This window comes from Humulus lupulus, chromosome 7 (assembly GCF_963169125.1).
Source record: "Humulus lupulus chromosome 7, drHumLupu1.1, whole genome shotgun sequence".
In the NCBI taxonomy this organism is placed as follows: domain Eukaryota; kingdom Viridiplantae; phylum Streptophyta; class Magnoliopsida; order Rosales; family Cannabaceae; genus Humulus; species Humulus lupulus.
In genome coordinates, this window is record NC_084799.1 from 24,443,683 (window position 1) to 24,456,417 (window position 12,735).

The window sequence follows — 12,735 nt, forward strand, 5'->3', positions numbered from 1 at the left end:
GAAGCACCTTGAAGACCTCAGTCAAGTTGACCACATGGTCAGGGGTGGTCCTGGACTTGACCAACATATCATCCACATAGACCTCCATGTTCTGCCCCAATTGGGTTTTGATCTTCTTGTTAACCAGCCTCTGGTAGATGGCGCCATAATTTTTTAGCCCAAAAGACATCACAATGTAACAATAGACACCTTCATCGGTTCAAAAGTTGGTGTGCCATTGATCGGTGACGTGCATGGATATCTGGTTATATCCCGAGTATGCATCCATGAACGACAGCAACTCATAACCAGAGGTGGCGTCGACCATGTGGTCTATCTAGGGGAGCGGAAAGCAGTCCTTCAGACAGGCCTTGTTAAGGTCTGAGAAATCGATGCATGTCCTCCAAGTGCCATTTGGCTTTGGCACGAGGATAGGATTGGATAGCCACCTGGGGTATTGGGATTCTTGGATAAACCCATTGGAGAGGAGCTTGTCCACTTCGGCCTTGAGAGCCTCTTTCCGAGCTTGATCAAACGTCTATTGCTTCTACTGGACAGGAGCATAGCTAGGATCGATATTCAAGGCATGGCATATGATATTTGGATCAATACCAGTCATGTCAGAATGTGACCATGCGAACACGTCTTGATTTTCTCGGAGGAAGCCCACCAATGCCTCTCGGACTTCCATTTTTAAGCTTCCCCCAACTTTTATTTTCCTGTTGGGAGTGGAGGTATTAAGAACTATCTCCTCCACCTCCTCTATTGGTTCGATGGACCTCTCTTCTTGAACCCTTGGATCTAACTCGTCGGGCTCTGACTCCTGGACAACTTGTACCTCAGAGGCATCAGACTTCTCAGGGCATACCTCCCTTACCATCATCACGGGAACCTTCAGGGAGTCATTGTAACACTGTCTTGCCTCTTTCTGGTCACCACAGACCGTGCCAATACTTGCATCCGTGGGGAACTTCATGCACAGATAACGGATGGAGGTGACGGCCCCGAACTCCACTAGTGTAGGTCGTCCCAAGATGGCATTGTAGGCTGAGGTACAGTCCACCAGGTGCAATATTTGAAGGCTTGGCGAGGTACAAGCGTCACATGGAGCTTTATCTGCCCCATCGGGATGAGGGCTTCCCCTAAGAATCCGTAGAGTGTCGAGGCACACAGGGACAAGTTTGTCGTGGTCATCCCTATCTTCTCAAAGGCTAGCTTAAACAGGATGTTCACCAAACTCTCGTTGTCTACTAGAATTCGTGCCACCATTTTGTTGGATATTTGGCTCTCAATCACCAACGATTCATGAAGTGGGAAATGTACTCTTTGAGCGTCGTCTTCGGAGAATGTTATGACTTGGTCAGTCATTCGTGGCATTTTGGTAGAAAGCTCGGCCAAAGCCATGACCTTATCATCATGATTCGAAGTCCGCGCATACCTGTTCTGCGAGCTTCGTGAAGTGCCCCCCAAGTGAGGCCCTCCTGAGATGGTTCCTACCTGCCCGTTTACCGAAGGAGGTCCTTGGGTCACTGGATGCTGGGGGGCTACAAGAGCTATTGCTGGGACTTGTGGTGCAACAGGTGGTACCACCGTTCCTACCACGTGAGGCTGTGTTAGACGCCTTCCACCCTTGGCATATTGGTGGAGGTGTCCCAGCTTGATGAGATTCTCAATCTTGTCCTTGAGTTGATGACACTTATTGGTGTGGTGCCCTATGTCATTGTGGAAACGACAAAACTTGCCAGGGTCCCGCCTATCCCTGTCTCTTCGGATGGGTTGCGGCTTCCTGTAATGAACGTGTTGTGTCATGGCCACGAAGATATTCTCTCAGGAGTCTACCAAGTCGGTGTACTCGAAATATTGCGAGACATACTTCTCGCCTGATGTGACTCCTTGTTTTGGTTGTGTGGTTCCGCTCCCCCTGGGTTTTAGACCCTTACCTTTCCCTCCATGCCTACTGTCGTTAGGAGCTCGACTGGATTCAGCAAGCTGGGAGAGGCAACAACTCCAGCACTGAATGCAGGCTGAAAAGCACTATATCCAGTGGGTGCTGCCCCGAACCCTGCCGGAGCCATACCAAATCTAGGAGCGGACATGACGCTATAACCGGAAGGTGTAGCACTCTGGCTGGGTTGGACTCCCCCCAAGCTCTGTTAGACGGGAACATAAGGGGAATATTAGATCCCCGACGCCACGGGGCCAGGCGCGACCGATGTAGGGAAAATGGCGGATGCTCTGAATGCCCCAATCTAGGCATCCTCCCAACTTATGTATTCTTGTGCTCGACGAATGAAGTCATCGAGATGCCGAAATCCCCTTTCGTTGGAGATCATCCCAAAGCGGGGACCCTGCGCGGATGCCAACTTGTAATGGCATCATTTGCTAGCCATCATCGACCCTTTTGGTTCTCGCTGCTTCCTCCTTAAAGCGCTTGATGTAGGCCTTGAGGGTCTCGAAGGGCCCTTGCTTTATGTTGGTCAAGGCGTTGACCTCAAAGCTTACCTTCCGAACTCCTATGAATCGTCTTCAGAAGGCAGATGATAATTGGTGCCATGATTGAATGGACCCTGGTCGGAGCTTTTTGAACCATTCATCTGCTGGCCCCGTCAATGTGATCAGGATCACATGACACTTGGCGTCGTCGGAGACACGATGCACCGACATTAACCTATTGAACTTAGACAGGTGGTCCGTGGGATCCCAACCACTGTCATAGGGCAGTATGGATGACATTTTGAAGCCTAGTGGTAGCAGGGCCTCAACAAGGTGAGGGGCACATGGCTCCACCTCTTCATCCTCCGAGTCAGATTCATGGCCTTGTCGCCTAGCCATCCTGAGCATTATCTGCTTAAGACTTTCTAACTTCGCACGGAGTGGGTCACGATCCCGGTTGACGCTCTGAGCCGGGTTATCTCTTCTCCGAGCGTTAAGATTATCTCAGAGATCTGACGGGCCTCTCCCAAAGGGCTCGTGTCCTCCTGCCTTATTGCATATCTGGGCATTAAGGTTGTCTCGCAGGTTAGCCTATCCTTGAAACACACTGTTATCCTCAGGACGAGCCACTTCGGTATCTCCATCAGACTCTACATTTTCGTTTACCGAGATACTGATGTTGTTTTCTTGATTTTGTGGGGCATTCCTCGGGTGGATCCCTGGACCGTTATTCATACGGGGCTGGTTAGGTCCTAAGGGAACACCAGCTCTAGGCCTCGCACATTCCGTATGAGCACGTCAGGGCTGAATGCCCCAAGCTCCATGGGCACTGACTGCCTGTCGGTGCCCTCGGGGCGCTGGGTCATTACCTCTGCCAGCTTGTTGAGGAACCTGATGGCCCCCTGATTCTTGACGAGCCCTCTTCTGCATTGGAGCAGGAATATCGTCAGCCTTTCCCTTACTACGGTCATGCGGTGGCATCGGGGTTCCAACTCCTACTAGGTGCTTGGTGGGCACCTCAGCAAGCAGATCTTGAGCCTGTGCAACCGGGTGTTCGAGAGGCACTCCGGCGACATCAACAGGTGCCCAGAAGGTACGCTATCATTGGGGTCTACTCGCAGCCCCTGGGCTACAAGAATGGCCTTCATTGCAAGTACCATCTCCTGTAGGGCAGCAATATTATCCTCTTGAGCGTTAATCTTTTATTGCTGGGTGGCCACCTACTCACGGAGCACCACCACCTCCGGTGTCTCTTCTACGTCCATGGGCTGAGGGTATTCTTCCTCATAATACCCCTAGTCGACACCATTATCTTCGTCGTCATACTTGGCGTATTCGTCGTAGTCCTCCATCATCTCAGGCACGCCCTGAGGTGGTTGCTGACTGGGTTCTCCTCCTTCAACTCCGGTAGGAGGGAGCACGTCATCTACAACGTTTCTTCGTGTAGTTACCATGGCTATGAATGTTTCAAATGCTTTCTTCAAACTCTCAATGAAAACACCAAAATGTTGACTGCATTTTTCGCTATCAACCGTAAGAAGAGAGATTAAAGAAAATAAGCAAATAGAACACAAGGATTTTTACGTGGTTTAGGTTATAAAAGAACCCTAGTTCACGAGTCTCTGGTATTAAGAGGATTGGAAACTTGTGAGGGAAAGCTTCAATGGTGTATTCTCAGGCAGCGTTTAGATTGATCTGAGTACAATGTGTTTTCTCTCTAAAAAACCGACCCTTTTACAATGAGACCTCCAGCCCTATCTATAGAGGCTGGGGTCATTAATACTAATCATAAGTAATAAATACATATTCTTCCCATTATTAGGGGATTAATATCAATTCAATGCATTAGGCTACATTGAATAGAGACCACGACCCAAGCAAGATCTGTGGGGCCCACTACAGGAAAGCACCTACTTTATAGAGAACATGCCACAGGTATTGTCAGGGCGCGCTGTAAGTACCTCCATGTCAGACGGCGTAGTGGGTGTGCGAATTGTTGAGTCGTACACTTGACAACAATGTTGATGGATCGCCCATAAAGGTTGTCAGACAATCCTCTGGCTCTGAAAACCCGCATTTACTGACACGTTGGTCCTTATCTTAGGTCTGAGGCTTATCTTAGGTCTGAGAACCAGAACCTCAGACCTGGGAGACGACTGGGGGACGAGAACCTTCGCCTTAATTGCCCAAACTGGAGAACCTCCAGCTCCGAGGACGAACCTCTGGAAGTATTCTACTAGGGCACCCACGACCCACTGTCAAATGCAGTCTCAACTAGGAGTACCCTTGCTCCGACTAGAGGCCTCGGGCAGTAACATGCCCTGATGATGTCTATGAACCTCCGAGCCAGTCACTGGGGGTTGCCACGTGTTGGAGGTGAAAATACGGACAACAACAATAATATTAAAAACATAAATTTTAAACGCGAAATGAAATCAACAATAATTAAAAAAAAACAACAAATGGATACAAACGAATCAAAGATAAAGAAGCTTATATTGCACTTCGAAATGCACTAATCAATCATTTGTGGAACGAATTTACTAATTTAAAAAATTAGTATACAATTATTATTTGTACTTTTTCGTTTATTCATATTAAATGTAATGTTTAATTTTTTTTATAAAAAGAATATGTTTATTTTTATAATGTAGCAATTTAAGTTAAGTTCATTAATAATTTTTAATCTTTTTTATTGATATAAAATAATTACTTAATTATATATTAATGTTAATATATAAGATTATTATTAGTTTATTATTTATGGATGATTAAAAAGAATTAAAAAATTAATATATATTTTTTGTAAGTAAAAGTTGAAGTGAAATTTGAAGTAATGATGGGAGATTATGAAGCTAAATAGATTTAAAATGAAGTAAAGGTTGGAAATAAGTAATCACTTTTTTTTTTAATTTCTGTTATTTGATATGTTTATGGCCCTCGATGAGGTGAACGGTGGAGATTCAAGTCCATTAATGAGTAGCTAATCCTACATTAGACTCCGAAGTATTTCCCGCCACTGGCAGACGAGACGAGGGAGAAGGCTGAAGTTGAAGAAGAGAAGAGAAGCAATGGAGTTGAGTCTGACCGGGAACGCCCTCAAGACCTTCGCGCGCTCCGTCACCTGCCTTGCGCGTGTCGGCAACGACCTAGCCATTCAAGCTTCTCCTTCTCAGGTTTCCTTGAATCCATACCTATGGCTTCTTGTATTCATATTCCGCTTCTGGTGTTTCTTACAGCATAACCATTCAAGGATTTTTTGTTTTGTGGCTCGAATTACGTTCGTAATATCATTTTTCTTTAATTGTGTTTTATTTAAGTCCTGAGATTGTATTTCCTAATTTTGCAGGTTGATTTCAGTAATAGCGGTTTGATTTTTTTTTTTCCTTTGAGAAATTAGGAAATAGGGTTCTGATACCTGTTAGGTTTTTGGAAGACCATGAAGTTGGGTTTTTATTTAACTGCCAAGTCTGCTATAAATCAGCTTTAATATATGAAATCATTTTATTTTCTTTCTAATTCGTTATTTGCTCTCGGGCTCTTTATGCAGCTTGCTCTTCACACTCTTAATTCATCGCGGTCTGCCTTTAACTCAATTACCTTTAAACCTGGCTTCTTCGATATCTATACAATTTCTGGCAATCAAGTAGAATGTAGCGTGCTCTTAAAGGTGCTTTGAAAAGTTCAAGTTTTGCCATGCTGCATAGCTTAACAGGGAAGCTTTGTTTGGCTTTCTTACTGACTCTGTCTGAACTTCAGGCTGTTTGTTCTGTACTAAGGACACCTATAGCTAGCATAGATAGCTTGAGCATCAAATTGCCTGATCCCGATGCATCGAAAGTGCAGTGGACCTTAGAGTGCTTTAATGGTAATTTCGATTAAGCATTACCTTTTTTATGTTTGCCCTATTGTTTGTTTTAATAAATCTGATACAGAAGATGTGGACCCTAAATATGGGGACAATCGTTTTTGATACTCCATGTAATGGTTAGATGTATTTCGTGGTGATTATTAATTTTGTAGTTGCTGCACTATCAATACGGTTTAGGTTTTATGAGACTATTTATAGTATGATAACAAGTCTTGGTAGCCTCAATTTCAGAATTATTTCATTTCTCTTTCTCTCTCTTTCTAAATTTTATTGTTGGAACATTGAGAATGGAGCTTCAAATTGGTCAGACACTGATATTGTAATAAACTGTTTCAATAGACGACTCTGAAGCCACCGAAAGATTTCAAGAATGCTTCAGAGTTAGGCTCTTTAAGAAAAAGTTGGATTAAGAAAGCAGAAATGTCCTTTAGGATGCTTCATTTGACAGTATTTCTAATCCTGGCAATATTAAAATATGAAATGGTAACATCTTCGAGTACATATATCTGAAACAAGTTGTCTTGACACAAAAGTTTGTACATGTTGTTTATTTGGCTACAAATACCCAACTCATTTTGTTATGATACGGAAGTTGTATTTTTCATTTGGTTATTTAGAAGTATATTTGCTTCTTTGTAATAAAGGATGATGGCATGTCATGTTACACGAAACAACTAAACTATCCATCTTTCTTGGACAATGTTATGACGTTCATTTAAATCATCAAAATATCAAAGTCCATACTACATTTTGTTCAGGTATGAGAAAAACCTATTGGATTACCTGCAATGTCGAACCAAACATACAACAATTGTCCCTGGATAGAAGAAAATTCCCAAGTAACTTTGTAGTGAGGCCTCGAGATCTCAACAGATTGCTGGCTAATTTTCAATCATCCCTTCAGGAGATAACTATTATAGCAACAGAACCCAATTCATTGCCTTGTGATGTAGCAAGTGAAATTGGAGGCAAAGCTGTTGAACTTAGAAGTTATATGGACCCAACCAAAGGTATCAAGGCTTTTCCTAATTTTACTCCATGTGTGTGTCTATAATATGTATAACTGAATTTACAACAAGTAGCATATTTATTCCGGAGTTTCTATTTGCAGAAAATGACTCATCATTACATACTCAACTATGGATAGATCCCATGGAAGAGTTCGTTCACTACACCCACACTGGAGACCCGGTAGATGTGACTTTTGGGGTGAAGGAATTGAAGGTTTAGTAACTAAGCCCTTTTATAGTTTTGAATGTCTATCAAGCTATAAATGAACTATGTGGAAGAGCTTTTCATTATTGTCGTTGAGATTTTTTAAAATAATTTTGACCTTCTTCATCTTGCTGTCACTACCCGCATTTAATTCTGTTACTTGATGCCATTCTGTGAAAGTTTACATGTACAGATACATATGCCAAAATGTGCATATTCATGTCTGGATGAGTGATTTCATAGTCCCTTAATCTCACTGTCTGAAAAGCAAGTGGGACTAAATTTCATTATACTGTGTGATGTTTTCTGATTGTTTTATATGTCAGGCATTTCTTTCTTTTTGTGAAGGCTGTGAAGTTGACATTCATCTATTCTTTGAGAAAGCTGGCGAGTAAGACATTGTTTTTATCCAACCATTTATCTTGAACTTTGTCTGCTTTTGTCCTCTACCCCAAATGATTATTTTTTATAGGTTATTAATTTAAAAAATAAACACATAATCATTTGGGATGCATGTTAACTTTAAAATAATCATTTGGGATTAAGTACAAAAACCTGCTTTAAATTCAATGTGGTAAAACTGCAAGAATTCATGATGATTTGGAATTGAAGTTTTATTCATGGTTCAAGCATTTTTTATTCCCCTTTATAGATATATGCTGCCAACCAGCTGGAATGTACTTTTAATGGTTTGTACCATTCGGTTAGAAACTTGCCAGAAACCCCCAAACATTGGGATATTACTGCAATATGCTTAGTTTGGTCATCAGTACTTCCATTGGTCGTTTCATTTCAAAATCCAACATGACTAATAACAACCACTAGAAAGTTATATACAATTTCTAGGATTAAGTAGTTGATGTCTTGATATAAGAAATGTACTTTCCATCAAATGTTATAAAATCTTTTGTTTGCATTTAAGATTCAAGTGTCAACTTAAGACAAATGTAATTTGATGTTTAATGATTGTGTCTTGGAAATCAGGCCTATTCTTATGGCACCAAAATTTGGTCTAGATGATGGTTCTAATTCAAACTTTGACGCCACATTTGTACTTGCAACCATGTTGACATCACAACTCCATGAAAGCCATCCGCAGCAAACTGCACAAGCTGATACCACAAGGCACGTAGGGACTGATAATGGAACAGCGTCACAACCACAACAAGTCAAGTCTGGAGCAAATATTTCTGAGCATCCATCTGATCACACCAGAATTTGGTCCGATCTCTCAGGTCAACGATTTTGTTTTCAAAGTTTCTAAAGGAGACGTATGTTCTTCAATTGCTCTAAATTCTGTATTTTGTGCAGGGAGTGCAGCAAGAAATGGAAATGGCAATGAAGGAAGACAGGTTCGAGAGGAACAAAATTCAAATGCTAGTGAACAGAGAGAAATTACTAGAATCAGCGCAATGCATATATCTAAATCTGCATCAGATAGAGAAAATGAACCTGTTAACCCTAATGCGTATCCTGAGGCTATGGTTTCCTACAATGTTCAATCAATTCTTACTGTCTATATTATGTTGCTGCAAATACACCATCTTACAATTGTGATTATTGCTTCAATAGCCATTTAACTTTTAATGCCCTATATTATGACTGCTGCTACTCTCATGTCTTTGTTTATATGTTTTTGGGCAGAGTACTTCAACATTGCATGCTGTGCTCGGGGGATTGAGCTTCTATAGTGGGGTGCATTATAAATATGCTTCTAATTTTTACATGATAACGAGTGAAAATGGTGCTTTCTAAATTTCTCTATAGTTTTAAAAGATTGCACTACTCAATGCTACCTCTCTGCCATCCAAATGAATGCAGGCAATACAATTTCAGCCTAGCTTCTCAGTTTTCTTTTAAATTTCAGAACAATCTTCTTGCATGAATGGGATATTAATTGTTTAGGATTCTATCTGCATTTCCTTGACTGGTTGTAATAGCTTCTACATGGAAAAGGATCGGATCAACGAGCCTCAAGGTGAGTAAGCATGTTGGGTTAACTGTGCAATTGTATTTTCCTGCAGTAACTGATGTCACTGTGGTTTGTTGTTGCTTACCAGAAATTAATGGTCAAGGTGTTTCACAACGCCATTTCAGTAACTGGGTTGATGCCAATGAAGATGATGATGATGATGATGAGGGAGAGGGAGAGGAGACTGAAATTTATGTTCAGTCAACACCACCATATCATTAAGAACGTTAGAGCTGCTAGTGCACTGTTTGATCAGCTGATATCTGTTCTCTTCTTTTGTAAGAAATCTATCTCCTTTTGGATTGTGCTTTGTTTATAAAGTTCTTTTTGTGACTAATTAGTCTTTTTTTTCTCCTTTTTCTTTGCTTGCTCTCCTGTTCTTACACAACAATGCTGATTTATTATCTGATAGAGAGTTACCTGTTTATTTATTGCTGACATGAACTTAAAATTGTATTAGATAAAGGGCCACAATCTAAATATGATCCAAGCACCTTCTGGTGATATGTAATTTGGAGATGCCAAGTTGATTGTTCTTTTCTTTGTTTTTCGGCATAAGAAGCTTCCTATCAATGCCTGAAAGACTAATACCTTTTAGTTTAAATAGATATTAACATCCACTTAAGGATTTCAAATATAACTTGAAACTCTTTAGTTTGTGTGGAACTGGTCAAGTATCTTTTTGAAATTGTTTTACTACAAACGTGTTTCGTGATAAATAAAAAATAGTAATATGAAATGGTTCTCTTCCATACGAACACTGGGGGGTTAATATTCTTACTGTGTAATTTAAGTCGATGATGCTCTGCCATGTAACTCTTTCCACCATCTTCTCACCATTGTCATTGATCCAAGCATGGATGAGTTACAAACTAACCTCCTGGTGTTGACCCCATTCCGTTTCAAAAACAGACTTATTTCGTAAAACCCTGCAGCACTTGCAGGATTCCTTCTGCGATACTTTATAATGCTGATTCTTTCTGCAATACTCTGTAGTGAATCTGTGTCTTGACATGGTTTTCCAACTCCAACACAGGTGTGTGGTGTACCTTGCTTGCTCTCGCAGTGATGCCTAGCTTTTTGTTAAAGATTGTAATATGCCCATAAAAATGTATTAGACTGGACTGGACGTGTAGATAGATGTAATCAAAGAACTGGTGACAGGTAAATGGCCACCATAGCTTTGACTCACCTCACGGTCCTCACCTGTATATAGTAAGACACATATACGCATGATTTTTTGCTTGGTATTTTTCTGGGTTAATGATGAGATTGAGATGTGTGGCTAATGTTGTAACAACTGCTTCTTCCTCCAGCTTACTAACTGAACCCCAGATGAATCATATATTAAGTGACCAAGTTTGTTGATACTGGCTTGGCTTATGCATTATATTATATCAAACCTCCATGTGGGACCCAATTCACACCTAGTTGCCACGGACAGATGAGGATTTTTGTGTTTTCTTGTTTATGACACGATCCCTGAACCAAGCTTACATTCCAGGATGTCATTATAATGACTACTTGCCTATATCAGTCATCGAGATATTGTTTGTTCTTATTTTATTAATTTATTTCGTTATTGGATGTGTTTTAGGACTGACTGATAATGGCTCTGTCTTTATTTATTTCCTTTTAATATTAGCAATTGGTATTGGAGCTGTTGGATCATATGATATGGACCAAAGACTAGGACAACAAAAATACAGTTAGTAGCCTCGTCGGTTGTTCAGGATTGTAGAGGCCTGAAGGACATTTCTGTCCATGTGAGAGAATGTCTTCACTGTTCTATTTCCTTTAAATTAAGAAGAGAGATTATTAAGGAAAAGATTCGCGAGGAAAGAGAAAGCTCTTCAGTTTTATTATATTTTTATATTAAAAAGGAAGGAAAGTTAATAAATAATTTAAAAGATTGTTGGGAGGGAAGATTGTTAAGACGTAGCTAGCTGGCATAGGAGGGTTGGTATGGGAAACGCGCAAGCACCGCCTTAGCGATCTGTGATGGGCCCACGCCCTGACGTGCTCCGCCTACTCTCCCTAGCTTTTGACGCCGTCTAATCTCATTTCATCTTTATCTATTTCTCGTAAAAAAAAAAATTTAAAATGACTACTTTATAGACGTTATGCAATTGAAAATATATTGTAAGAAAATCATTGCACATTATGGGTCCTCTCAGTGTTCATAAGACTGTCAAATGATGGAATGAAATAAATATTAGTTAACAATTTTATTGGCTTTTAAGGATCATTTTGGGGTTTGAAGTTTGATTTGCCATGAAGACCTATTACATTTACTTGTTAAGTTTTATGGCTTGTAATGATTGTAGAGTGCAACTTCATCTTGTTTTTTCTCCTCAATTATATTCCTTAACGTCGGATTGAACAAGTATTTATATGTTTTTATCATGCTAATGATTTGCCATCTTCGTTCATCTTCAAATCTCGAGTTGCTAGATTCTTTGTACAATCTGTATGATGAATAGTGCTTTTATTGAATAAAATTGGATTTTTTAAGTGTAGATGCTTTATATTTGTCCTTTTGTGTTGTTTCTTTTTAATAAATGGATATTATTAGAAGTGCTAATTAAATGTTTTTTAAAAAGAAAATAAAGTAAGCTAACTACTTTTATAATATGTCGAGTTGTTATCATCCACATATACATATGGTACAACAAAAGAAGTTAAATAGTAAACACTAGATGAGGTTGTTTGATCGTATATATATATATATAAAAATTGTACTACTAAATTAAATAAGTTCTGAAATGAATAATAATATTTGTTGAAAAAAATTAAGTACTCTACAATAATTTGCCGGTTGCTTTATATATTATGTTTTATAAATGAAAACTCAAAAGTTTGGTTCGGTTCAAAAGAATGGAGTTGTGACTTATCAAAAGTACAATTAATTAACAAAACCAATGAAAACTTACATTTGTGCTTTAGAATAATAAACAATCTTCACAACAGATATGTAAGATTGTAGAATAAGCAGAAATGGTTAGAAGTGTAGTTAACGGTTTCCTTAAAAACAAATTCTAGAGTTAAGACGACGACATATTAGTTAACGGTGACGGCAGCTGGTGAACAGAGAGTGGATTATATTATAGTAAAATTTGGAATAAAGATTTAGAAAACGTGTTTCGGTTAACAGATTCTTGGATGGACTTCAACAAATGGGAATTGGTGCTAACCCTAGATGCCGTCTTTGCTCTTTTTATTTATTTATTTATTTTAAATATTATTGTCTGTCTATTTTTTGGGG

The 12,735-nt window shown here is 40.0% G+C and overlaps 2 protein-coding genes across 6 annotated transcripts; one reads left to right on the top strand and one right to left on the bottom strand.

The window, feature by feature from the left end:
- Positions 1–993: 993 nt before the first annotated feature.
- LOC133791501 (uncharacterized) lies at positions 994–1,788 on the bottom strand. Its single transcript, XM_062229425.1, has one exon. The coding sequence runs from the start codon at positions 1,786–1,788 to the stop codon at positions 994–996; it is 795 nt and encodes a 264-aa protein (XP_062085409.1).
- Positions 1,789–5,341: 3,553 nt separating this feature from the next.
- Positions 5,342–11,143, top strand: LOC133790969 (uncharacterized). Of its 5 annotated transcripts, none has more exons than XR_009874092.1 (12): positions 5,343–5,588; positions 5,963–6,082; positions 6,172–6,280; positions 7,042–7,293; positions 7,395–7,507; positions 7,825–7,889; positions 8,483–8,733; positions 8,810–8,966; positions 9,439–9,476; positions 9,559–9,748; positions 10,507–10,685; positions 10,787–11,143. XR_009874092.1 is itself a non-coding variant. In XM_062228829.1 (10 exons), the coding sequence occupies exons 1-10, from the start codon at positions 5,484–5,486 to the stop codon at positions 9,690–9,692; spliced, it is 1,344 nt and encodes a 447-aa protein (XP_062084813.1). In that variant the 5' UTR covers positions 5,342–5,483; the 3' UTR covers positions 9,693–9,981. The 5 variants fall into 5 exon arrangements, 1 of the variants encoding a protein (XP_062084813.1); XR_009874093.1 differs by having other exon boundaries at positions 10,507–10,634; XR_009874094.1 differs by lacking the exons at positions 10,507–10,685; positions 10,787–11,143 and adding an exon at positions 9,883–9,981 and having other exon boundaries at positions 5,342–5,588.
- The last annotated feature ends 1,592 nt before the right edge of the window (positions 11,144–12,735 follow it).